Below are 26,655 nucleotides of genomic sequence, written 5' to 3' on the forward strand. Positions count from 1 at the left end.
TGTGAGGGTCAAGACAAACTGTGGGCGACAATGTGGATGATGGCTCACTAACCGGCCACATATGATTGTGCAGTACTAGCAGTATAGACACTTCAAGCATGTCATTAACCAGTGAGATTTTAATAGCTCCCAATGGAAGGATAGAACAGGGCCATTTTGAAAAGAAACACGTTAAAAGTGTGTAGTGCCAGTTCACACACCAAGCTTTAGGGCCAGTGCATTGTTTGCCATCACAAGATTAGCAGGCCTGTGCAGCATGGGTCAAAAAAGCCAGGCCCTGGGCCAATGGTCTGCAGATGTAACTGTACAAGCCACTTGTCATGGCAGTGATGCTTTTCCTCCCCCCCCCCCCCCCAACCAGCCCCCATTTCCATCCTATTTGCCAGAAAACCACAAGGCCAGAGATGGAATCTAGAAAGAAGCATTTCTGTTACCTATGAGCCAACAGTCATCATTTAGGCCTTCCTCCAAATTTTCAAAGAGGTCTGATTGGCTAAGTATAAAGGAATTGTGTGCGGCTCCCGGATTCCTGGCCATCACATCAAGGATGCACATTCAAGTGTCACAGAGTGGAAAAGCTTGCTGTTGAGGTACATCGCCTCCCTGTCACAGGGTGAAATAATGACCACATGAGTGCAATTGATAGATCCCAAAACATTGGGAAAGTTTGCAAAGACATAAAAGCCTCTTCAAGTCCATCAAGTCCTGCCTGTCCCGAGGAAATGCTATATAGCAATTAATGTGGTCAGAGACTGCTATGATGACCTGGTCTAGACAGTGGGAAAAAGTGGGTTGGTACATTCTCCCCACTACTCCTACTGTAGTTTGGAAGGAGCAGTTTGCCATGAAATGCAGGGTGCCCAACAGTTTGGTGAGACCAGGCACAGCGTGGGACCTTGTGGTGACCAGATCCAAATCCCCTCGGATTTCTTCATATAATTCTAGGATAGCCTGAGAGCTGAGTCAATACCTGCAAACCACATAGTCCTCTGGCATGCCCAGCAAGGATGTTCGTGGAGGAAAGATGCGCTCCCTGTATCTTCTCCGCCATGGCCGCCTGCATGCCAGGGGCCCATGGCTCTGCTTGCCGTGCAGGGACTTCCCTAGGAGAGCTTAGAACAGGCCTTGCCTGTTTTTGAGGTTGTTGTTTTTCCATTTGTTGTCTGCGGTGAGCCTCCCAAAGCATCCAGTATCCCCAACAATTAAACATGCCACAAACATTATGGGGCGGATTTTAAAAGGCCCGAGCGCGCCGGCGCGCCTATTTTGCATAGGCCGCCAGTGCGCGTAAAGCCCCGGGATGCGCATAAGTCCTGGGGCTTTCGAAAAGGGGAGGGAGGGGGCGTGTCTGGGGGCGTTTTGGGGGCGGGCCCCGGCATTTAGGGGGCGGGCCCGGGGGCGTGGTGCAGGCCTCCGGACCAGCCCCCGGGACCGGAGGATGGAGCGGGGCTGCCGGCGATGCGCACAAAGTTACGCCTGCTGAAAGCAGGCGTAACTTTGCCGACAAAGGTAAGGGGGGGGGGGTTTAGATAGGGCCGGGGGGTGGGTTAGGTAGGGGAAGGGAGGGGAAGGTGGGGGGAGGGCGAAGAAAAGTTCCCTCTGAGGCTGCTCCGAGGCCACCCCCTTGCGCGCGCCGACCCCGGATTTTATAAGCTACGCGCGTATCTTATAAAACCCAGCGTACTTTTGTTCGCGCCTGGTGCGCGAACAAAAGTACGCGCTCGTGTATTTTTTTAAAATCTGCCCCTATGCCTTTAGGAAACTAGACCAGGTAAGAACAGGTGTTTTTATTGTGGCAGGAAGGCCTCGTAGGTGTGTCCATTATCATTCCTCTTTTTATCGTGCATGATAATCGCTGCAATAATACCCAGATATCGCCTGCGATAAATACTTTTTTCACCGTACCGCAAAAAAATTAGGTGTAGTTATTTCCAGCATTAAATCCCACGATAGATTAACACACGCTATCGATTGCCATGCTAGCAGACCCTCATTTCTATTTACTCCACCCAAACTCTTTCCACTCGAATACTAATTTTAAATTTTCATACATATTTTGTGATGCGGTATTTATCACACACGTTAGGGCCCTAATGTGCGCAATAAGGCCCTAACGCAAAATTATAAATGACCCAGTTAGACTGTGAGTCATACAGATATAGGGAAATAATGTCTTAAGACTCAAATTACCCAATTTGAGGTCAGAAAGACGACCATGGAGTTTTTGAAAAGGCTGGCAATTTTTTTTTTTTTTAATCACTATTCAAAGCTGTAGGAAAGGCTTCATGAAAAGGCGAAAAGCAGTGAATTGGGCGATAATGAGAATTTAACCAAGCATTTAAGGCCCACACAGCTGTGAGCAGTGGAATGCATTAGCTACCTCATAATCCTATGCATGAGCCTAATTATCCTTTTTAGACAAGTGAAGTTGCTTGAGTAACATCAATCCTCCACAGAAACAAAGAGAAACTGCACAGATCATGCGTGGGCCACATTCAGAAAAACTTGATATTTGGTTGCAGTTTGCCTAGTGAAGGCCCAAATTAGTCATCTAGTCGGGGCTGGAATCCTGGCTAGCTATTCTGCAGTCTCTTTCCCCAGGGTGTGGATTCTTTTTTTTGGGGGGGGAGAGTTACCTTTCAGGGCCCTGAGTGTTAAGGATGACTTTCCTTTGATTGTCCCTGGGAAAAGGGGGTCTCACTATTGTGTCTGTGTCCCCATGGAGAGGGGTATGTATCCTCAACGTGTGTTGTGTGTACCAAAAAACACTCTGGAGTCACATGTTTAGTATCCAAAAAATTGAAGTGTTTACTGTTTAAACACTGACGAAATATGGCACAACAAATTCATCTTCAGCACCACAGAATTATTTTTTCAATACACTCTTTCTTCCCTCTATCTGTGCAGTAGTAACTTGTACCAGGGCAGAGAAGTCTCCATCCTCCAGGGCATTGAAAAGTGAAGTTTCCAGGTGGATGGGAATCCTTATATGGCAGGAAACCTTCAGCACTGGCAAAAATCTTAAAACTGTCCTTGGCACAGAGAGGCAATCCTCTCTCGCCAAGAGTGAAGTTGCTGGATGGGTGTCCTCAATGGTCTCAAGGGTGATTTACTCACGGTTAGCAGATCTTCTGAATCTTTTTGATTTATCTTTTTGATTCTCTCTCAGTCTCTTAAGTTCTCAGTCTCTTTCAAATCCCTGATGGGAGGGATCCCCTGGAAGCAGGCAGCTCTCCCTGCTCCAACAGGATGGAAGGGACAGTCAAAAATCTTCCTCCTGGATCTCAAAAATTAAGTTCTGTTCCCCTTCAAAAGAAGTTAACACCAAAGTTCCTCCTTGCTGTGTGTCACCACCTCCTCCCTCCTCATTGAGGATTTGGAAAGGCAGGTCTTCCATAACCCAAAGAGCCCCAGACACAATATTCCCCGTGCCCTGAGCCCAGGTGGTTCACAGGCTCCTGCTACTTAAAAATGCAAAAATCTTGAAAATATACCCTCAGAGGGAAAAATTCTAACTAGCCAGAGAATGGACTGGATAATGTATACCCGTTTGTCCCTGAGCAACCTCCCCAAGAAGGGTTTGCCTGGCTCCTCTGACTGGGCCTGAAAAATCAACTCAAGAAAAAACTCCTCTCTACCTCCTAACTCTAAGCAAAGCATATGAGACTGCCTCCAGAGAGGGCTGCTTAAAAAAACCTCTCCAGGAGGACAGCCATTCCAGATCCCTCAAAGGGAGGGGTGATATTTGAATGGTAGCCTCCGCCCACCATTCACTAACCTACACTCTTACTAAGGGTTCACCCAAGCCTCAATGGACTGACTGTTATACTCTTACAACATCTCACCTTCCTTATGAAGTTAGTGGCTCTTTTTGTAAATTTGCCAATACCTGAATATCACCTTTCGAAGACAAGTGCCACATACTAAATCCAACAATCCAAATGTGAGCTGTTGAAGGTCTTAAAGAGTAGGAGCATGACATCAGTCATCAATCAACATTGGTAGATCTTTTTTTTTTTTTAATTAGTGTATGTCAGCCATTAATTTATTGCTCAATGCGTATTTCACAAATCTAATCTTGGCTTTAAAGTATATTACTATATATTTTAAAGACTATATTAACAAGTGACATGTGAATATAGAAGACAATTTTTAAAGCCATTTATGCAAGTAAATGACAATTTACACACAAACTGGATGTCTGAAATTTGCTCGTCATCAATATAGCTAAAAGTTTGTGCATTGCTCCACTACAAGCATAATTTTAGCCACATTTGAAAAAGACATTTCCCAGGGCATGTATTGGTCAGGGCAGGAAAACAATGTGCATAGACTGTATTTTCAAATCTACAAATAACCACTTTAAAATCCACATATTAAATGAATTCCTAGGGGAGACCAACATATCTGACTTTTTTCTGTGGAATGCCAAATATTTAGCTTTTCATTATAAACAGTCTCCAAACAGCTGTTTTTTTTATACATTTTTAAAAACTGCATTTAAAAACTGTACTTAACTTTCATGAAAGTCCACACCAGACACTGGCAAGTGTTTTGTGATCTGCCTCGTGGGTGTAACAAAATGGCTGTATAAGTGTCCACAATATTTAAAGTTCAGCATTTAGTCAGACAACTCACAAGTTATCTGGCTAAATGCCAATGAATTTGAACCATGGATCCCCTCTTTTTCTCCAAGGTACAAACCATGTCAACATATAATGCCCGTAAACTATCCATACAATGTCTTAGTGTATCAATGTTCATAGAAAGCCGATACATCAATGCCATTTATTTCAAAGCTTGATTATATTTTAAAGGTTATAAGTACATCGATTGGCTTTTCACAATGTGAATTGTCTCAAAGGTATAGCCTCTTACCAATATATTCATGGATCCACATATAATAAATTTTAATTTAAATGTGAAAAGGCCCAACTGTGTTTGACTTAAATGTGTTTGACTTAACTTACCTTGTTAAATTTATATTGTTAAACCTCTATCATGTGCTCTCTCAGCTACCCAAGTTCCCATAACCCTTGTTTATTGTAACTTATCTTCTTCTTTAATGTTAATATACCCCTGTTCCATGTGAACCGATATGATATATGTTTCATGAATGTCGGTATATAAAAGAATTAAATAAATAAATAAAATGAAAATACATTTTCCCTATGACTGTATGTGTAAGGCAGAAAAACTCTAAAACGTGCTTGATATCATTTATGTTACATTTTGTATTTATAGATCGCCTTCCTTGAACGTTCAACCCAAAACAGTTTACAACAGAATAAAAAAATAATCAAATATATCATAGCAATTATAATGCAATATATTACACTGAATATAAAAATAAAAGCATTTGAAAAACTGTTAAAAAAAAAAAAACTAGCGTAATTTTTAAATGAGTTACACATGTAAATGTAACATACTATCGTAGCAATTTTCAAAAGCCACTTACATGGCTTTTGAAAATTGTGGCTTTTACACATGTAAAGTGCACTTACATGTATAAAACCTATTAACAATTCAATGGCATATATTGTAGAAATTTTCAAAAGCCCACTTACATGGGTAAAGTACATTTAAATATGTAAAACCCAGTTTTAAGCATGAAAATGCTTTTCAAAGTCAGGCCCTAAATTTTTAACTTAAAAGTATATAAACTATAATAATTATCACTACAGTTAAAAGTAAATTATTTATAAACATTTGATAGTCCACCTTTTCCTAAAATAGTCTCAAGGCGGAGTACAATGAAACATGTTTAATTAGAACTACAATTACAGATGCATTGTAATTTACAATCAGCACAGCATCAATTTTACAATTTGCACATGAGTATTGATCATGAATGAGGGGACAATTCGATATAGGCAATAAAACTATTCTTCCAATAGTCAAGGGGACGTGTTTTAAGCATTGTCCTCTGTTTATTGAGCAATATATGAATGCATCTGATATATACAGTATATAGTCTTTTATATGAAGAACATTCAAAAGTATCACAAAAAGGAATCTCTTGACTGACATCACTATAAAGGTACAATTTTAGAAAAATGTTCAGACAGATTATGGACAGACATAAGGGTCTTTTCACAGCCAGACCCAGAATCTTGAATTATCTCACACAGGAGCAGCCAGAAACTGTTAGACTGGCAGATCTATGAGCTGCTGTGACTGAAAACCTGCTGAGAGGTGTTACCAGGTCATGGTGTGCCAGAGAAGGTATAACAAGAACATTATCAACTGTAGGGCTTGCTGATTGAATTTTTACATTTAAAAACACTCCTAAGTATTTCACAAAAAGAGAACCATCCACGTCACATTTATTTCTATTCTGATGACCTAAGAATATTTAATTCAAGCAAAAGTTGCGCTCTAGATTGTAACTAAAATCAAGACGATGAGCTGCAGCAAAAACATTACAAGATAACATCTATTGTTCACATCCATGGCATATAGATTTCTATGACAACCATTCTATCGGCCTTAGAAAAGCTCCTTAACTATCTCAATTTCTGTAACCAGTTGACAAATCACTGCCAAGCACATAAGCACTGCAATGAAAAAGACTTCACCTATTTCAGCCTCTGTTTTTCAATATTACACCAGGAGTGGAATGGATCAGAAACACCCTGCCAATTCACAAGGAAGGCTAGTCTCATAAGAAAGCTTTCACTATACATGACTAACCCCTAAAGGAACACTGCCTTAGTTCTTTATGGTGAGCAACAAACCTCAGTACTACTTGCAGTATAGGATTCATAACAGTATAGTGGTTAGACATGGGAAGGGAGAGGATTTGGCCCAGGTTGATCATGTGGGAAATTTACATGCTTATGTACCCGAAGATGGTAGAGTACAAATGAGAGGGAGAGAGGGAGAGGGAGAGAGAGATAAGCCTTTAAAGCATGCGAAAATGCCTTATAGCATTTTGATAAATGACCCTATAAGTGGTTAACAATGTAACATTCCTATTAAAAATAAACAAACATGATTTCTAGCCTTTGAACCTATGCAAAGAAGGGGAGGGTTGCTGTTATGTACATTATAACAGCGTTCACTATTCATACATCCTAGCATACAGCCTTAAGACCATTCTGAAATTTTTATCAGAAATTAGTCATGTCAGCTACTACTGCACTTAAAAGTCCGAACCCAGCTTTACTTTAATATATTGCTCTTTGTTTTGGCCCAGAAGCTTTCACCTGCTCTTTTCAACTTCCAAAACAACTGGAACTGGCCTCTGCTGAGTCACAGCACCATGAACCTTCATTCTCAGCTACCTAGGTGGGAGGAGAGTCCCCTATTATACAACCCCTCCAAACTCCCTTATCTCAATCACTGCAGCACTACCTTTGGCCAAGGGTCATATACTAGGGTTCCTTCCAAAACCCTGCAATCAGGCCAAGGCTTCTCAAACCTTTAGCCAGTGTGACCCCATTTTAGCACTTGAATTCTCATGACCCCAGAGGAAAACCAAAATAAATTAGGAGGGGTGTGGTCTCATTTCAACAAACACTCCGTTCTCACCATCCATACACTCTAACTGATCCCCTCTCTCAACCTCCACTATCCTCAACATCCTCCCCTCCAGAGGACCTCCTCTCTTAATCTTCTCTCCAGTGGAAACCCCCATCTCCCTCTAACCATTCAACTGATGTCCTCCTTACATCGCCCACCCCCTCTCTCACCCCCCCCCCCAGCCCTTTTTGCATTCCCCCAGCTGATCCTCTCTCACCTCCAAGACCTTCTTATAACCAACTGATCCTCAGTCATCACTCCCTCCATTCCCTCCTCACTCTCATCCACCATCCCTCCCTCAACTCCCAGTCTCACTGCCTCCACTGCAACCCCTTCTCTCATATCCCCCCCCCCCCCCCCAGCTAATCCCCCTCTTCCACAGCTCCTCTCTTACATCTCCTGGTCAATCTTCTGTCATTTCCCCTCTCTCACCCTCCACAGCCAATCCCTCTCCACCTGATCCAAACTTCAAACCCCCTCCTGAATATGATCTCTCCCTTCAAACAGCCCTTCCTCCAAACATCCCCTTTTGCGTTCTGGGCTAAAGTTGGATGATAACCAGTGGGAAGAGAGAGTAAGCTGATAACAGGGCAGAATTTTTTCTCTAGGGTAGGCTCTGTCATGAGTGAGGGAAGAGAAGCAGTAGCAATCTCCACCAACCCAAGCACACTCGGCCCTCCCCTCATGTCTGGACCCAAGCCTGATAGTGATCTGCAAATGGCAGCAGAATTAGTTATGAAAGCCAGCATGGTGCCCATAAGCTAATGCAAGCTCATAGGTGCTACAGCCACCCCGATACCTCCTCATGCAGGGCTTCCTGTTACCACAGAAACTCATGCAAGGGCAGTATCACTACAGGGCCTGTGCGTGTATGCTGCCTCACACGCCTCACGCTCACTTCTGCTACTAATGCTGCTGCTGGCATCTGAAGAGTGCTGGCAACTGAGGCACTTGTGACCCCAACTGAATGTTTTGTGACCCAATTTAGGGTCCCAATCCACAGTATGGGAAGCCCTGCATTGGGCCCTAAGTCTATTCACTAGGTGTCACCATTCTGCAATAACTGGGAGTCACCCTTCCTCCCCCGAAGGGGCTACGATTGCTGCCTTCACAGCATCCCTAACCTCTGCTGACCCATGGAACAGAAGATCTAACCTAGGAATCAAACCCAGACCCAGATCGTCACATGGCAGCGCAGTACACAGCAATGCCACTGAACTGGCTGCTTCTCTCCTTTTTTGTATACCAAGCATTCGTATTTTATGATTATAAAATGGTAGTGATTTGCAAAACAAGATTTCTTGAGCAATAAATGTACAAGACCATATTATGTTCACTATGCTGTGCCATTCCAGTTGAATACAGATCCAAGCTATCTTTCTTCACCAAAAAGAAAAGGATGATACAGTGAAATTTATAAATTAAAAAGCCAATAAAAAACTACTAACTTTAGTGAGTTCTTCAGCAAAGAAAAGCTGTTAAATAAATTACAAGATGCAGACAGCATATTATTCCCCTTTAATACTGCCTCATTGCTAGAGCTGATTTATAAGACATGGATTTTTTTGTTAATGAAAACAAGTTTCTTTCAGTACACATCACTATTCCATATGTATCAAAATTATCAGATAAAAATCAATATATCAAAAAACATGTTTACCTGATTTTCTTCATGGGACACCCTCATCTGCTCCTTCAGAACTGACATTCTAGCTGCTTCTTCTTTCCTTAAGACTCTTTCTTTCTTTAGCTCAGGGCTCCAAAAGGTCTTAATGCTGTTCATGGATGAGCCCAACTTGCTGTCCTTGATATCCAGCTCTTTTCTGAGGAGTTCATTCTCTCTTTGTAGTTCCTTAAGCTGTGCCTGCAGATCTAACATAGTGCTATCTCGTACCTGTCTCAGCACTGAGGGAATCTGATGATGGTGATGGTGATGATGATGTGCAGAGGTGGTCAGGCTTCCATGCTGATCAGCATATGACAGGACATCTGTATGGGAAAGCCCAACTGAAGCAATATTTGGACTACTACCCATAGCTGTGACTCGACCACCATATACTGCACGATTTGTAGCCCTTCCAAGAGTCATTGTGCCTTTTGGAAAAGTAGTAGAAGCTACACCTTCATGGTCACTCAGATACATGGGTCCAGATGTTGCATAGGCTGCGTTAAGGGACTGGATGTTCTCCATTGATAGAGTCTTACCTGTGCCTCCACCTCCTCCACTACTTGTTCGTCTGTGGCCCAAACGTGGAGATCTTGGCAAACGAGGTGATCTTGAAGGGCTCCCTTCCAAGTTTGTGATTGTTCTAGCACTGCCATACATGGCTATTCTATTTTGAGGTACCACAGAGTATGATTTTCAGAAATCTTGAATATTTAATAAGGTCTGTCCTCAAAAATGACTCAAAGTTTTACTGCATGCTCTCAGCAAGCTAAAACTGGAAGACTCCAAAAATAATGATCTGAGAGGGGAAAAAAAAAGAAGAAATTAGCTTTTAGATATCATATGAAAAAGCTAAAATGATAAACAAGCCAAAAGAGAGCACACAACATCATGTCCCAAATATTGGAATCAATCTGCATGCTGATTCCTATATTGTTCAATGCAAAGAAATTTGAGGCCTGATGGTGCATTATCCAATCTAACTGAACAAATCTCTCTCAAAATTAAGCATAGGTGTAACCAAAAAGCAGCAGTTAAATCCATACAAATCTATTCCAGGGGCATTTGGGACACCCTCATAGCCTCCATAATGCAAAATGGAGTGACAATTAGAGGCAGCAAAGCAGCAAAAGCTAGGTGCCTGTCTCTGGCTATGGCTGGGCGGGAGATGCAGCCTCGTGGCTGCTGAAGAAACAATCAGTGGGAGGATGGGCATTGATGTGGAGTCAGTGGGTGTTATATGAACTGTACTACACTCCTGATCTTATATAACCATTGCTGCAATGTGGCTACAGCATAAAACCCAGACAAAAATTCAGCTCTTAAATCTCATTTTAGAAAAATAAAAATAGACAGACCAGTTCCACAATTTTTCAATGCTGTAAAACAATGAGACTGATGATTAAGGAAACATTTTGATAAGCAGGTGGCAGGAAGCATATATTGAGATCGGTTTCCTGGTTTCAATGTGCCTCCTGTAATGCTGTAGCTTTATTGCAAAAGATAAAGAAGAAAAGCTGCACAAATAATGATAGGAGCAAATTACCACCAACAAATTTTATCCTGTTTAAAACTAAATCCTGAACAGAGACAAAGCAACAGGGTAGCTGTACATCAGGCTACATAAGGAAGTAATGATAAAATATAATGTGGGGTGAGATGGAAGCTAGCCTGCTGCAGCAGTGTGATTTGAAAATGACAGGTATTTGAATCGTTTTTAGTGATTTTGCGCTCTAGTTAATCCACTTTTGCTGTGTCGTCATTCTATTTGCAACCACAACAGAAGTGATCTGAAAAGTATAGGAAGAAGCAACATCACTAAAGCAGATAGCCACCTAAAACATGGGTTCTGATCGGGTGGCCTTCAGTTTACTATAAAACACCCCCCCCCCCCCTCCCCGAGTCAGAGTCTATTATGTTTTTCCTAGGATATAAAGGTACTTTGCAGTGCTGGAGCATGGCTACCCTACGGAAAACAAAAGAAATCGAGGTGACAGAAGCAACCCCGAAGCGCACAAACAAAGAATCAGAGACGCATAAATACCTGTCCTCTGAATCGGAAGCTAAGGTACGGAGGTAAATAAGGTGAGTGCAGCGTTAAACGCAGTTACACGGGTGGAGTTTAAAAAATGGTTTCAAGACTTCTGTAAAGGGAGAAATTTTTAGAGGTGATCGCTCACTTGGCAGGTGAAATGGAGGAGTTTGGAGGAAAAATTGAAAATGTTGAGCAAAAAGAGTCGAGGAGGCTGGAGGCGCTGAGCAAATCCACTAAGCAGTTGGAAACTTCAAGCGATGAAATATTGGATAAATTGGAAGCCCTCGATAACACTTCTAGATGGAACAATGTCTGCCTCCAAGGGGTGCCAGAGACAGCACAGTATGAAGATAGCATGGCAGTGGTACAGACCTGCGCGGCGCTGCTTGAGAGCGATAATTCTGCAGGAGGTGAACTGCCAAGAAAGCAAAGGGCCCAGGGCACCCTGAGGCAGAATCTTCTGAGGCACACTGTGGTATGTTTTCGGGAGTTTCAGATTAAATATATAAGTTTGACCATTGCAAGTACGAAAGGCGCAAGTTTGTGAGAAGGTCACAAATTGGAAGCATACCAGGATCTATCCTCGATGACCATTAAACGGTGACAAGATCTTTGAGAAGTGACCACCAAGCTGAAAAGTGAAAAAGTGCACTATAAATGGCTCTTGCCAATTGGCCTATTTTCAATGTCAGTGACAGCTACTTCAAAGTTGAAAACATTAATGAAGCTCACAGAGTGCTTCAAAGAGCAGGTCTCAAAGAGGGAGGTCCAGTTGCAGAAGCCCAAAGATAAGGTGGTGGGGACCCCACAAACTAAAAGATTTTTCGTGGTGGCATAAAGTCCCCAGGGGATCGAAAAAATGGCAGAAATTGAAGAGTAAAATAAAAAACACTTCAAATTTTTTTAAAATTTTTCTCTAAATAGAGTTATTTAATACCAAAGAACTTCATAGGACATGCTCAATATCCTTAACCATCTAATGAATCCCTAAAATTACATTAGCCTTACACAATATCAATATTCTAAAAACAAAAAAAAAAAAAAAAAACACCTTGCAAGAACATTTTTTCCAAAACACTCAATCCATTCAATTAACCAAACATACAGCATACACACACACTCCACCCTCAATTTTGCAAGTAAATATACAATATACAAATATTTTACGTTTACAATGTATCAAAACAGCGAAAACATTGCGAAGTAAGTGTTACATATTAAAACATATTCTCAAGTATCTCTGATGCCAAATCAATGACTGTTCGTTACAAGGATATATTGTTCTGGAAACCCCCCTTCAGAAAAGGAAATTGCCTCTAAACCCCAACAAGAGTCTCTTGTTTCACTGATGTCCAGCTTTCTTGTCTAAAAGGTCAAGTTTCTTGCTGCATTGCAGTCGGTCTGATGCAAATAATGCAAATGATATTTGTATTTGAGATATGCTGCCATTCTTGGAGATGCCAAGGAAACCTCTTCGATTGTAACTCAGTTTCACTAAATAATAATCTTTTTAACAATTTAAGGACTAAGGAAGATTTTCAACATATAAAAAACAGTTTGATGAAAATGTTTAGTGGAGTACACCTGTAGCTGAATGGATTGTCCTGGCATTAGACATCTCCTTCCGCTGTGAAGAATGTTTCTGGGCATGCAGTTTTGTGACAAGACATTATAGAAGCATCTATTTCACTGCATCAGTATCTCATACTGCAGTTTCGTGGCTTATAAATACCCCATGAGGCAGCTGGACATCAGAGAAACAAGAACCTCTTGTTGGGGTTTAGAGGCAATTTCTTTTCTGAAGGGGTTTCAAGGACAATATCATTGTCACTAATTTGGCATCAGAGATACTTGAGAATATGTTTTAATATGTAAAATCTACTTCTCAATGTTTTCACTGTTTTGCTGCATTGTAAACATGTGAGATATTTGTATATTGTATTTACTTGCAAAACTGAAGGTGGAGTGTGTGTAATGCTGTATGTTTGGTTAATTGAATGGATTGAGTTTTTAATGGAAAAAAAAAGGTTTTGCACAGTGTTTTTTAGAATGTTGATATTGTGTAGGATTAATGCAATTTTAGGGGTTCATTAGTTGTTTAAAGGATACTGAGCATGCCCTGTAAAGTTCTTTGGTATTAAATAACTTTTTAGAGAAAAATTTAAACAATTTTGACAAATGTTTTTTGATCCATTTTCCCTTTTTTTTTTTTGTGGAAATTTTTCCTTACCTTCTTTTTTTGTCTACCTAGAAACTGGAGAGAGCCTGGAGCAAGAATTAGGTGACGAGTGATTGTGCTCTAAGAGAAGAAATAGTATAAAAAGCTTTGTAATCTATCATAGGAAGAGACATGCATGGGGAGCAGGTCAAAGAATACTTAGATGCGGAATTTGTCTCTCTATTTTCTTTTCACTAGGGATGCCATTCCTCTTTAGAAATTGCTGCTTAGTGCAGCTCTGTGTGGTTGGGAGGAGTGAGTTGTAGAAGCAGGGGGAGGGATTTATTGAGAAAGAAGCAGGGGAGGGATGTTAGGAGGAGGTGGGAGGAACAAAGACCTGGAAGGGCAAAAGTCTACTGAGTCTGAAGGGGGTAACGGGAAGGGATGGATGGGAAGAAATGGAATGTTACTAGATGAGACAGGTTGGAAAATCAATGGACCCAATAACAGGTGGTTGGATACGCATTTTGGACATGCTAGACTAGCACCAATTCAATAAGATTAATGCGACTAAAAATGCTTGCCCAAACAAATGTGATGAGCGCTATCAGCTATACATGTAAATTCCATCTAGATGAGGCTATTGGCTATTACCCCAATGCAAAATAATCGCTAGGCATCTAATGCACACTTTCTAATGTGGCAAAATTAACTCCAGCCCTGGAGATGGTCTTAAGTCAATCCGTGAGTCAAGGGTTCGTGAGAAATTAAATAATACAGGCTTTTGTGATTCCTCCTAGTTAATATCGTGAAATTTACTGCTTGCAGTGTTTAAAAATAAAGGAAAATGGGCTTGATTTGAAAAAAAATTCTGGATGCACAATGTACATGCACAATAGCAAGAGGTGTTTAGCGATGGGCGTCCAGTAACCTCAGCAAAATCGGACAGAAGTGGGATAAAAACAGATGTGTATTAAGCGTCCATTGCAATTGTGGACGCCCAATGCACTTGAGCACCAGGGACGCCCAATTCTTCCCTAGTGCATCCTTTTTTATGCATCCCCTCATTTACATACTGCATCGGGCACCCAGGGAATGTGACTGTGTGCATGCTAGGAAAGCGGGCACTCAAATGTGCATCTTATTGCATCAGCCCATGAACGTGACACTTGCATGAAATGACATACAAAGAAATTATCAGGTTAAAAGCTGATGTTGTCCTCTTACAAGAGACACATTTTTGAAAAAGGATGAAAGGTTACATTATCTGAAGTATTACTCTCAGGTTTTCTAGCATCTAATTTGATGAATCATAAATGTGCGGTAGTAGGAATGATGATGCATAAACCTTTAAAGCTGATGTTCCTGATTTCACTAAGGACAGGGTAGGTAGATATGTTGGAGTGAATATCACTATAGAAACAGAAATGACAGCAGAAGAAGACCACTAGGCCCATCCAGTCTGCCGAGCAAGCTTTCACACTTATTTTCTCATACTTATCTATTATTCCAACCGCTGAGTTCAGGGCCCTTATTGGTAACTTTTTTGATTCTAATTTCCTTCCACCCTCGCCATTGATGCAGAGAGCAGTGTAGGAGCTGAATCAAAGTGAAGTATAAGGCTTAATGTTTGAAGGTAGTAACAGTCGTTTCGAGCAAGTTACCCCGATGTTTGTATACTCATACTGCTCAGATCAATGCGATGTTAGATGTTGTCTGGATGTAAATCCTATTCCTTTATTCCCCCCTGCTGTTGAGGCAGTGAGCTGTGCTGGATGTGCATTCCAAGTGAAGTATCAGGCTTAATTTGTTAGGGGTAGTAACCGCCGCAATAAGCAAGCTACTCCCACGCTTATTTGTTTACCCAGACCATGCAATTCAGTCCTTGTTGGTTGTTGTCTGAATATAGAGGGAGTAATTGTCACTATTGTTAACACCCAATAATTAAAACATGAAGGGAAAAGTCCCCAGCTTCACAACCTGAAAACGTTTGATTTCCAGTCACCTTGAGCTTGTTGTGGATAGGTTGGGTGGCATAATTTATTTTTTTTTGCTCTGGAAAGTCTGGCAAACTACATATACCAAACTTGCCTGGGCCATGCCAGTACTAAAAGAATCAGATGAGAAAAATCCCAAAGAAGTTTTTGCACTGTTTTTGGAAATGAAAGATATTGGTAGAAAAAGTGCACATGAGGCTGTGGCCCCAGTAGAATAGGAAAGCATCCTGTCAAACCTGTGGTTGCTTGGAAGAATGGAGCAAAATTTATTTAGTTTTGGGTTTTACTATGATGCAAAGAGGTCCACTATTGGATGACCCCACAAGTCAAACAGTTTGTTTGCTACTCATTGCTGCAGATCATTCGTGAAGTCAAAACACTCTGCTGAGATAATCCAGCAGGATGTTGAAAATGCTCTGGTTCACTGAGCCAGTAGGGATGAAGGGGATGATGGACATTCCTGGGTATAGGGATTTTAGAGGAACAGCATGTCCTGTGACCTCCAAATGAGTGGATTCTGCTGCAAGTAAATATGTTAAGAAGTAGCTGATATGGGGTTTCAATGATGAAGGCACACCTAAATGTGAATTTGGGACTCTGGTCTCAGGTACCACCGATGTTATGGTAGAGAAGAGAGGCTGGAGAATTCTAGCTGTCTCTTGTGCAAGGGAGGTAAAGAAATTCCTCACTATATCCACAATATGTTAGTAGGACTGCTATTTTCTCTGGCCTAGGGTTGTTGGAAGGTCATCTTCTTCCAAAACCAGAACTTGTTCCTGATGTGTAACAGGTGGTTTAATAGAGAGTGGTATGATCGCCGGGATCATATCCCTCGTCTTTAAGCGGATACCTTCCATTATCAATCATGGGGGTATCAGCATCTGAACCAATGGTGGCAGAAACGGTAGTTTAACCTCTGAACGGCTAATCTTGGATGGGATGAAAAATAATGGGTTGGAAGACTTCTTGAATCTCAGTGTGGAGATGTGGAATCTCTGGGTGACACTGATAAGGAGTTTGTGGATTGTATGTCAGAGGACAGTTCAGGGACCTCATGGAGCAAGACATGCGTCTAATACATCGTGGCCTGCATCAGATGCACCAGGGCACAATGTGGCAAAGAGAGCAAAGCACTGGCAGTCTGCCTGCATTGAATGCATCAGGACAATTTGCGTCAGTGCAAAGGGCATCGGACACATTAGTGCATCGTGCATTGATGCACCAGGACTCAGTGGCACCGGTTAATCATGTTTGAGTGCGTCACTGGTTTCAGATCTGCATCGATGCACCATGCTTCAATTGTTTGGCCACACTGTTTTGAAAGCATCGATGCAAAACTAGGGTATATCTATGCATCGGTGCTTCAATGCACCTTGCTACATTGGTCTACAAAATCATGAAAGGACTTGAACGGCTAAATGTGAAATGGTTATTTACTCTTTCAGATAATACAAAGACTAGGGAGCGCACCATGAAGTTAGCAAATAGCACATTTAAAACAAATCAAAGAAAATTCTTTCACTCAAGGCACAATCAAGCTCGGAATTCGATACCAGAGGATGTAGTTAAGACAACTAGTGTAGCTGGGTTTAAGAAAGGTTTGGATAGGTTTCTGCAGGACAACGGAAGGATGGAATGGCATTCACGGAGCGGGATGCCAATGGTATACTACCTTCACGGAGCGGAAGGATGGAGGGCTACCATCTCCCAAATAATTAAAAAAAAAAAAAATACCAGGGGTGGGTAAGAGTATGTAAAATTACCAGTGAGGTCATAGGCTATAGGTATTGCCAATTACTAGGCTTGTTCAATATTTGTTTGTTAATGTGGCTCGCGGAAATAGGGGCTACTACCTGGAGATAATATCCTTGTTCAGTGTACATACACACGGTTGTGACTCCATCATTGCTCTGGGCTTCAACGGCAAGAGTTAATGTGGGAGAAAAATTAAAAAAAAAAATTTGTATTCACAGGGAAGAGAGGTGTAGCTGGGCAGATACTTTATTTTCAATGCATGTCCAGCGTAGCTCTCTGCTTCAACGGCAGGGGGAAATGAGGAAGGGAGGATCTGTATGTGGATTGCATAGTCTGGGTGGACAGGGGCAGGGGTGTGGCCTGCTTATTGCGACGGTTACTACCCCTAATTGAGCCGGATATTCACTTGATGCAGTTCCAGCGCTGCTCTCTACATTGATAGTGGGGAGGAGGGGAAATAGAACTAGAGAGTACTAGAAGCCAAGCGTAACAAGTATGAGAGAGAGAGGAAAGGAAAAAAAAAATACATGGCTTGCTGGGCAGACTGGATGGGCCGTTTGGTCTTCTTCTGCCATCATTTCTATGTTTCTATGTTTCTTAATCCATAAACTGCTATTAATCAATAGGGAACAGCTACTGCTTGTTGCTGGCATTAGTAGCATGGGATCTATTTAATGTTTGGACCTGCCAGGTACTTGTGACTTGTATTGGCCACTGTTGGAGACAGGATACTGAGCTTGTTGGACCCTTGGTCTGACCCAATATGGCATATGTTATGTTCTTCTGTATGTTCTTATTAGTGGCACTGAAGAGGGATGCTGTGTCCACATCAGTATCGATGTTCCCTGATGTTTATGTTTTTTCAACAGATGGAGGCCCGGCTTGAAAGAATGATGCCACTTTGGCATCGATGACTGCTGGGCAACTGAACGCGACACCATGGTTTCAGCCTTCGTGGACAGGGGAGTTTTGGAATGTCTGTGATTCATGGATTTTCCTTTGGAGGCAGAAGATGCTGCACTGCGGGAAGAATAAAGCCATTACTCCTTTGGGATTTACGTAGCTCTTTCATACGCCAGGCCCTAGAATGTTGTGAACGCGGGGTCATCCTTTCACAGGCCACACAATTCTTCTGATCATGAACAGGTTCGAGACAATGGTAACAAAGTTCGTGTCAGTCAGTGAGGGACATAATTTTCCCACACAGGCAACTTTTGAAATCACTCATGGTTGTTGACCTTTTTGTGTCTTGACATTTTCAAGCAGTTGAGGAACTCTCAGAGCACGGATCTTTCAGGGTTTTTTTTGTCTTGTTTGTTTTTTTAACAGTTTGCACTGAAAAGTGCTGTCTGGAGCCAAGCAAGGCAGAAGAAATCTTCTGAAGAAAAAAAATAGCAAATTGAATAGAAAAATGGAGGAGAGATGAAATACATGTCTGTGCTTTAGCTCATACAAAACTGACCGAGGAGACTCACGAGGCAATGCCCACGCGATAACTCCCGCACATGTTTAGTAGAACTCAAAGCTCAACAGCTTGGAGAGACAAGTCCATTCAGTTCCGCTGGATGCCACTCATATGTAATGGCTATTTCAGCCTGCTTATCAAACAAAACAAAAATTTTATACTTCATTTGGAATCAAAAGTTACCAAGCTAAGGTGATACTCCTTCGTCCAAAGGGGATGGGTGAACTGGGGGTTCCCAAAGCGGAACTTTATTACAAGGAGGCTCAACTTAAAGCACTGATGGATTGGAATAAGTTGGTAGATACCAAGCTATGGGTAAAATTGGAAGGGTTTGTTTTGGGAACTATACCTTTACAATACTATCCTTGGAAATTGAGGGAATAGCAGATTCCCAAACTTGTTAGAAATCTGTATACAAAACGGACTATCCAGATTTGGGACTAACTAATAACCAAACTATCCTCTTAGGGAAGGTATTCACCTTTCATGTCTCTGAGGTATAATGGAGAATTTCCTCCAGGGAAGGAGGTGGGAGTGTTTAAAAGATGGAAATAACTAGGTTTGTATAGAGTGGGTCAACTTAAAAAGGGGTATGGCTTAATGAATTTTGCCATTATTACAAGCAATTAGGGAAACACTAGTATCTAATAACAATCTGAATGAAAACTGGCTAGTGTATTATTAAGTTGCTCATTATATCCTGGTTAAAAAATATTATTACATATGCGAGCAAATATACTTGTGTATGTAAAAACCATGCACCGTGCAAGTTTGAACTTATCCGGTTAAGTAGCGGAACTTATCTGAAGAAGTTCAAATTTATCCGGCTAACTAGTGGCAAAGCCATTACTTGGCCGGAACAGTCTGAAAAGCGCTTCTTGTCCATCTAAGCAGTGCTTGCAGACTTACAGTACTGTGCACTCCGACGGAGCGCACTGTTAACCCTCTATTGGATGCGTGTTATCGACGCGCTAGCATTACCCCTTATTCAGTAAGAGGCCAAAAACACGCGTCCAACCCCCCGAACCTAATAGCGCCCGCAACATGCAAATGCATGTTGATGGCCCTATTAGGTATTCCCGCGCGATTCAGAAAACAAAATGTGCAGCCAAGCCGCACACTTTGCTTTCAGAAATTAAATTCTTCGGGCACCAGGAAAGCAGAAAAGCAGTAAAAACTGCTTTTCTGTGCACCCTCCGACTTAATATCATCACGATATTAAGTCGGCGGTCCCAAAAGTTTCCAAAAGCAAAAAAAAAAAAAAATTTGAAGTCGGCCCATGGCTGTCGGGTCGAAAATCGGATACTCAATTTTGCCGGCATCCGGTTTCCAAGCCCGTGGCTGTCAGCAGGCTTGACAACCGATGCCAGCAAAATTGAGCGTCTGCTGTCAAACCCGCTGACAGCCGCCGCTCCGGTCCAAAAGGAGGCGCTAGGGACGTGCTAGTGTCCCTAGCGCCTCCTTTTACCTGTTTTTACCGCCAGGCCTAATTTGAATAGTGAATCACGCGCATAGGAGAGTCGCCTGTGCGCGTGCCGGGAGAGCGGGCATTCGCCCGCTCTCCTGCGGACTTTACTGTTGTATCGGCCCGATAGCCAGATAAGTCTGGGAAAAAGTGCTACTTAGTCAGCTAAATCAGATAGCCCACTAAGAAGCAGTTGTAGATTTATCTAGCTAACTCATTTAGTTGGGTAAGTGTGAAAAGTGCTACTTAGATGGACAAGTAGTTCTTTTCAGCCTTATTGGGCTAAGTAGCACCTTGCTGCTACTTAGCTGAATAAATCGGAACTTGTCCGGCAAGTTCCGCTACTTAGCCAGATAAGTTCGAACTTGTCCAACTAAGTAGCGGCAAAGGCGCTGCTTAGCCAGATAAATGAGCACAAATGATATACATGCATATCTTTACTTCCAGTTTTAAAGGGATAAACAAGTAGATTTTTCATACGTAATTTAGAGGCATTTAAAACACACATATACACACAACCCATATGTCGGCTTTTACACGAGTAGGTTGGGAATTTTCTAACATGCACGCAGAAATGAAATAACCAATTTTACCAAATTAGTCTACCAGTTGGCCAAGTCCATCTGTAGCTCATGAAGACCCTCCTGGCTCTTCAGCCTGAAGTTCCCCCATTTCACCCAGACCCCCCACCCAGTCATTTTTTCACTTTTAAGTTGCTTCCAATCACTTACTCCTGATATCGAGCAGGAATAAATATATGCAAATAAGGTGCCACATTTACATGCGTAAATTGCTTATAAAATAGCAACTTACTCACATAAATGTGGGCTCTTCCACAGAACAGTCCTGGTCCGCTCTTTTTTTTTTAACATGTAAATGTACTCATGGACCCCAAATTACACATTTATGTTGATATACTCGTATATATGCTATTTTACATTTGCAAGTGCTATTTTTTACACAACGAACTTTTGAAAATTCACCTTAAAGAATGCAACATATTTAGCAGTTTTGTTATAATGGGGCAAAATTTCAGCAGTACACCTAACAGCAAAGTTGTAAGCAGGTAGGATAACATTCAAACCTATCTGCAGTACAGCATTTACGCATGTAAGTGGATGTGCAGAGATTTAAGCTAGTAGTTTATAAACTATATGGCAGGAGCTGCACAGTTTATAAAATACCATGCAGTTCTGCTCTGATAGTACATGCATAAGTTTTAATATGTATGAAGATTTCCAATGCATGAAAACACATACTTTCACTACCTATTTTTCTAAACATATTTGTTTATATTTTAGGTGCGTAAAAAAAAAATATAACATGTATGCGTAATACTTCCAATTTATACACAAAAGCAGGTATTTTATAAAGTATGTGTGTATACCATTTTGAAAATACTTACTTCAAGCAGTACAGTGGAGCAAGAACTGATCTCCATATAATAGCCAAGTCACCAAGGAGATACAGGAATATAAAGTCAGTCCCAAAATTCAAAGTTTTTTCAAATATACAATTATTTAATTCATCAAAGCGGCAACTCCATTGCTCTAAAGACACAAGAATTTTTCAACACCGGGTCCCCCGACACGGACCCGTGTTTCGCCAAACGCGGCTGCGTCGGGGGGGGGGAACAGTAGTTTCTTTGTGGCATTCAAAATGTTACATTTTTACGTCTTGACAGCGCTCGCCTTGCCCGAAACGCTGTCAAGACGTAAAAATTTAAAGTCCCTCTGAATCCTAGGTGCGTCTTATGGTCAGGTGCGTCTTATGGAGCGAAAAATACGGTACTTGACATGTACTTGAAATCATCAGTCCACCCATACCTCCATTACTTCACCCAGTCCCTCTAGTACTTCATCCTGAACCCTCACCCAGATCTCCCACCAAAAATCTGCAGCCAACAGATAAGTCTGGTGTCACTTATGCCAATGAATTAGCAGATGTAAAAATATATTAAATAACTCTAGTAGTTTATACACAAAATGAGCTTACATTATCTACCTTGCTTTTGATCTGCTTTCTTTAGACATCTCATTCAACCAACTTTGACTCCAATTTTACATAACTTTCCATGTGCTTTTCAGTTCACTTTGGCCTGTGCAAGCACAATAATCCATTCAAAAATCTCTTTAATCTACTTCTAGCTATATTAAATTGGTTTTAAAATCATTAGCTTGGACACACTGTTACCAGAAGCTATTATTTCTTTACAATAATTTTTTGGAATTTATCTGTTCATAATTCAATCCAAATCTAAATGAAATTTTTTATTTTTATTTATTTGTATTTTTCTATACCGGCATTCACGGAGTTCGTATCATGTCGGTTTACATAAAACAAGGGGTGAGAAATACATTATAACGTAAATAACTAATAACATAAGAGTATACATTAAAAGTAAAACATTAAAAGTAAAAAATTTGAAGATTTACTTATTCTTTTTAATGCAGTTTCCTATTTATAAGTTATAAAGTGGCTCCAAACACATTTTAATGTTTGATTATTTTGGTGCCTCCCACAGTAATTTTTTACCTTCCCCTTCACCTCACCTCTCCTTTCATGGATTCACCAAGTATTCACACAAGTTACAGTATTCACCTGCAATTTCTTACCACTCACCAACCAGAAACATGGATTATAAATGTGATCCCTGTATTCAATAGGGCCCCAGAATAAATCACAGTGAAATTGCTTTTCTTCTCCCTTTAAAAAAAAAAAAAAAAAAGGGCATTACATTCTTATGCCATGGAGTATCAGCTTCAGGGAGCAAACAGGATACTGATCAAAAGGCTTCTGCTCTGTGAAATTCAAGGCTAGGCAGAAAGTTACACACAAAATTATACCTTTTATGACTATCAAATATTTAAAGATGCAGGCTTTTGGGAATGCTTTCAATAAGCTTATGGGTGATGCTGGAATCTGATCATGTTTTATTTTCTACTTTACTCTATGAATTGTTCAGATTTAAGTGTTTATTTTATTTATGCTGTAATGTTTATTTATGTGTTATGTTTGTATTTTTATGAATGTAATTTTGGTTTTTTTTATTGGAATTTGCTGAATAAAAAATTAATAATAAATAAACGCTAAGATCACTCATTTGAGCAATGACAATTGGGCGATGACAATTGAGTTCATCCTACAAAAATTAATTTGTTACAGTTGCAAGGATAGAGATTCAGAAATGTATGCATCTCAACTACTTTGTTGGTGTTCATTTAACTCCCTTTGTTATTGGTAGGGTGACACAGTACTCTTCAGGGTTACTGAAAAGTGTATTGTGTACTGTTTTATAATCTCGTGCTTTCCCTTGCATAAGATAAGCAGTGGGGTGCTTGGTGATCAGTTCCATTTGGCAATTCCATTACCTACACTTTGGGTTTCCCTATATCACAGCCTTAAGTGAGCAGAATTCTTGGGTGTGCTTGGATTCAGGTAAGCCTCGCAGTGCTTTATCCTGTACTACCTCCAGGAATGTGGGAGTACTCCAGGTCACAAGACCACCTAGGTCACACCCTTGATAAACCAACTACTAAACGACCTCCACCTTGCATTGAATACCACGAAAACCGAACTCTCATCATCATTTCAGCACCCAATAACACTGTGCCCTTCCCTAGCGACAATCCCACCCACCCCCCCACCCCCGACCTCATTCCAGGAAAATGTTTGAAGTCTCGGCGGCACCCTTGATAACCAACTTAAATTGTTTTAAGTTATCAACACAAACTTAAGGGTTTCCTACTTCAAACTCCATGTCCTTAAAAAACTGAAATCTCTTCTCCATTTCAACGACTTCCGCACAGTCCTTCAGGCTACTATCTTCTCAAAAATTGACTACTGTAATTCCTTACTACTAGGCCTCCCTGACTCCACCATCAAACTACTTCAAATGCTGCAAAACGGCGCAACCAGAATACTAACACCCGCAAATCAGATCACATCACCCCTATCCTCAAGGAACTCCACTGGCTCCCGATATCCTCCCGTATCCTTTACAAAAATCTCTCAATTATACACAAAACCATACACAACTGCAATATACACTGGCTTGGCAATTGCCTCCACCTCCATTCATCCAACCACCCCACTAGAATAGCATACAAAGGTACCCTACACACCCCCTCCCCCAAGACCTGCCTCCACGAAAGAGCAAGCCCTCTCAATTGCAGGACCCACCCTCTGGAACACCATGCCGCCAGACCTTTGTCTTGAGTCATGCACACAAAACTTAAAAAAAAAACACCAAAAACCTAAAGACATGGCTTTTTAAACAGCCCTTCCCAGAATAAGCACCTCCCCGCCTTATCTATACAGACATTCCCTGAATAGTGGTCCACCACACCCTCATCCCCTCCCCCCCCCCCCCCCCCCCCCCGTATCTTCTTGAACATCTACCTCTTTATCAGCAAGCTATATTTGTAATATGCCATGCAAACTTTGTATCCCCTTTCCGAGTTAATGCCCCCTGTGCAATTATTATCAACTTATATCTGCAATGTTCCTATCTGACTTTGTTGATCCCCCTTCCCAGTTTATTACACCCTGTTCAATGTACTACTGTTTCAAGTTCTATGTAAACCGATATGATGATCATACGAATACCAGTCTATAAAAGCTTTTAAATAAATAAATAAAGGGTTGAACTATCCAATGTGTTTCTTCCCATGATGACTCTTTCTTGCAAATCAGGGAACTAAGTCATGAGAGAAGACGTGCACACCCCATCCCTCCCCTCTTTCTCCCTGCCCCCCACACACATACAAGGAAAGTGCTGTACTTATGGGAGACCATGTTTCAAGCATCTGAAATTGGTTCCTTCTGCCTATAGTGTAAGGATGGAATTTCAGGCAAGGGAGGACCTGGAATAGCTTCCCAACCTTACAGGTCAATCCAGTACCGAGCGGTAGGAAGAGCTGCGTTAGTGCCCGGCGCACCCGCGGTTGCCGCACGCACAGTACAGCTCACCTACCGCTCGATCCTGTATGTAAATAGCTTGCTAATGCAAGCTGCGTCTTAGAAGCGTCCGTGAAGCGTTATAGCTCTATAGCGCTCTATACAGTAAAACGGGTTGCGTGGGCCTAACGCTTCACGGACACGCTGGTATCTGTCATTTCAAATGTCATTTCAAATGACAGGTACCAGGAAGTGGACAGTTCTCCGACGCTCAGGATTGTCAGCCCTCTCTCCCCTCCTCCCGAAGCAACAAAAGCGAAAAAAGCGAAAAAAAAGAAAAAAGTTGCAAGAGAGAGGGGAGAGAGGACGGGCAATCCTAAGCTCGGGATGGCCAGTCCCTCTCCCCTCCTCCCGAGGCAAGGCGCGAAAAGCAGCCTTGCTCCGGGAGGAGGGGAGAGAGGATTGGCAGTGTGAAGCGACCAAGCTACTTACTTTTTTTTGCAGCCCTCCGGAGGAGACGGCCATCATCAGAAACGGATCGCGGCTCCCCTGCCTCCCGGCGAAGATGGACGCCTGCACGGGGGAAAGCGGCCCCTGCGCGTGCAATTGGCCGCTCAAGACGTGACATCACGACGTTTGGCGTCACGGCATGTGACGTCACATCTTGAGCAGCCAATTGCACGCACAGGGGCCGCTTTCCCCTGTGCAGGCGTCCATCTTCGCCGGGAGGCAGGGGAGGGGAGCCGCGATCCATTTCTGCTGATGGCCGCTCAAGACGTGACGTCCATCTTCCTGAGCAGCTGGAGGCAGGAGAGGGGAGCCGCGGTCGCTGATGTCCGGATGGGGGGCTGCAAAAGTAAGTCGTTTTATACTGCCAGTCCCCTCCCCCCTCCTCCCGGAGCAAGGCTGCTTTTCGTGCCTGCCTCGGGAGGAGGGGAGGGAGGACTGGCAATCCCGAAGGTTGGGTTGCCCGTCCTCTCCCCTCTCTCTCTTGCAACTTTTTTTTTCATTTTGTTTTTTTTTGGCTTCAGGAGGAGGGGAGAGGACTGGGGCTGCCCCGGGGACCGGCACCCATGGACGCGGCCAGGGCAGGAGAGCAGGGGCTGGGGGAAAGTTTGCCGCCTACCCTTACCCCTGCCTCTAACGCAGGGGTAGGGGTAGGCGGTAAGTTAGCAGGTTAAACGTGGGGCAAAACGGCAGGGTACAATAGCGATAGTCGGGGCGCGCGTTACTGGATGGTAGGGAATAGCTAATTCGCTCGTTTGCATGCAATATACATGCCGCGTGCAGAAGGGGTTGCCCGGGGATTTTAGGACGCGGTAGGAGTAGGTTAAAGGGGGTTGTGGATCGCAGGAAGGGCTAACGCGGCCGGGAAGTGAGTAGAATGCGGGTTAGGAGCAGGGTAAACGCGGCCGCACTTTACTGGATAGACCTGTTAAAGAGGCAGCAGCTAAGCCTCAAGTTCTGGCATCCAACTTTAACTTGTCTTTTTGTACATGCATCACATTTCTTTCTTTACAACATTTTGCATATGAAATCCTGAAGTATTTGACAAAGCAGCACAAATGCAATGCACCCAAGATGCCAGGTGCTTTTAAAAAAGATCATTTTTAAACATATAATCTATAACGCTAGAAGAAAGCTGGAGCAGAACTCAGATTTGGACAGCTCTCAATTATCTCATCCATCTG

General features: G+C 42.2%; 1 protein-coding gene across 5 annotated transcripts in view; it reads right to left on the reverse strand.

The window, feature by feature from the left end:
* The window catches only part of ERC2 (ELKS/RAB6-interacting/CAST family member 2), a 1,638,183-nt gene that overhangs the window by 1,599,162 nt on the left and 12,366 nt on the right, over positions 1-26,655 (reverse strand). For 3 of the 5 annotated variants that reach the window (XR_003856603.1, XR_003856600.1, XM_029600911.1), the window contains exons 2-3: positions 22,667-22,771; positions 9,185-9,989 (exon numbers count right to left, since the gene is read on the reverse strand). Coding sequence is in view for 1 of the 5 variants with exons in the window: in XM_029600911.1 (XP_029456771.1) it covers positions 9,185-9,850 (666 nt within the window). In the remaining 4 variants the exon portion in view is untranslated. The remainder of the gene's footprint in view (positions 1-9,184; positions 9,990-22,666; positions 22,772-26,655) is intronic. The other 2 variants (XR_003856602.1, XR_003856601.1) reach the window with 2 other exon arrangements.

The sequence above is a fragment of the Rhinatrema bivittatum genome, chromosome 4, assembly GCF_901001135.1.
Source record: "Rhinatrema bivittatum chromosome 4, aRhiBiv1.1, whole genome shotgun sequence".
NCBI classification, from domain to species: domain Eukaryota; kingdom Metazoa; phylum Chordata; class Amphibia; order Gymnophiona; family Rhinatrematidae; genus Rhinatrema; species Rhinatrema bivittatum.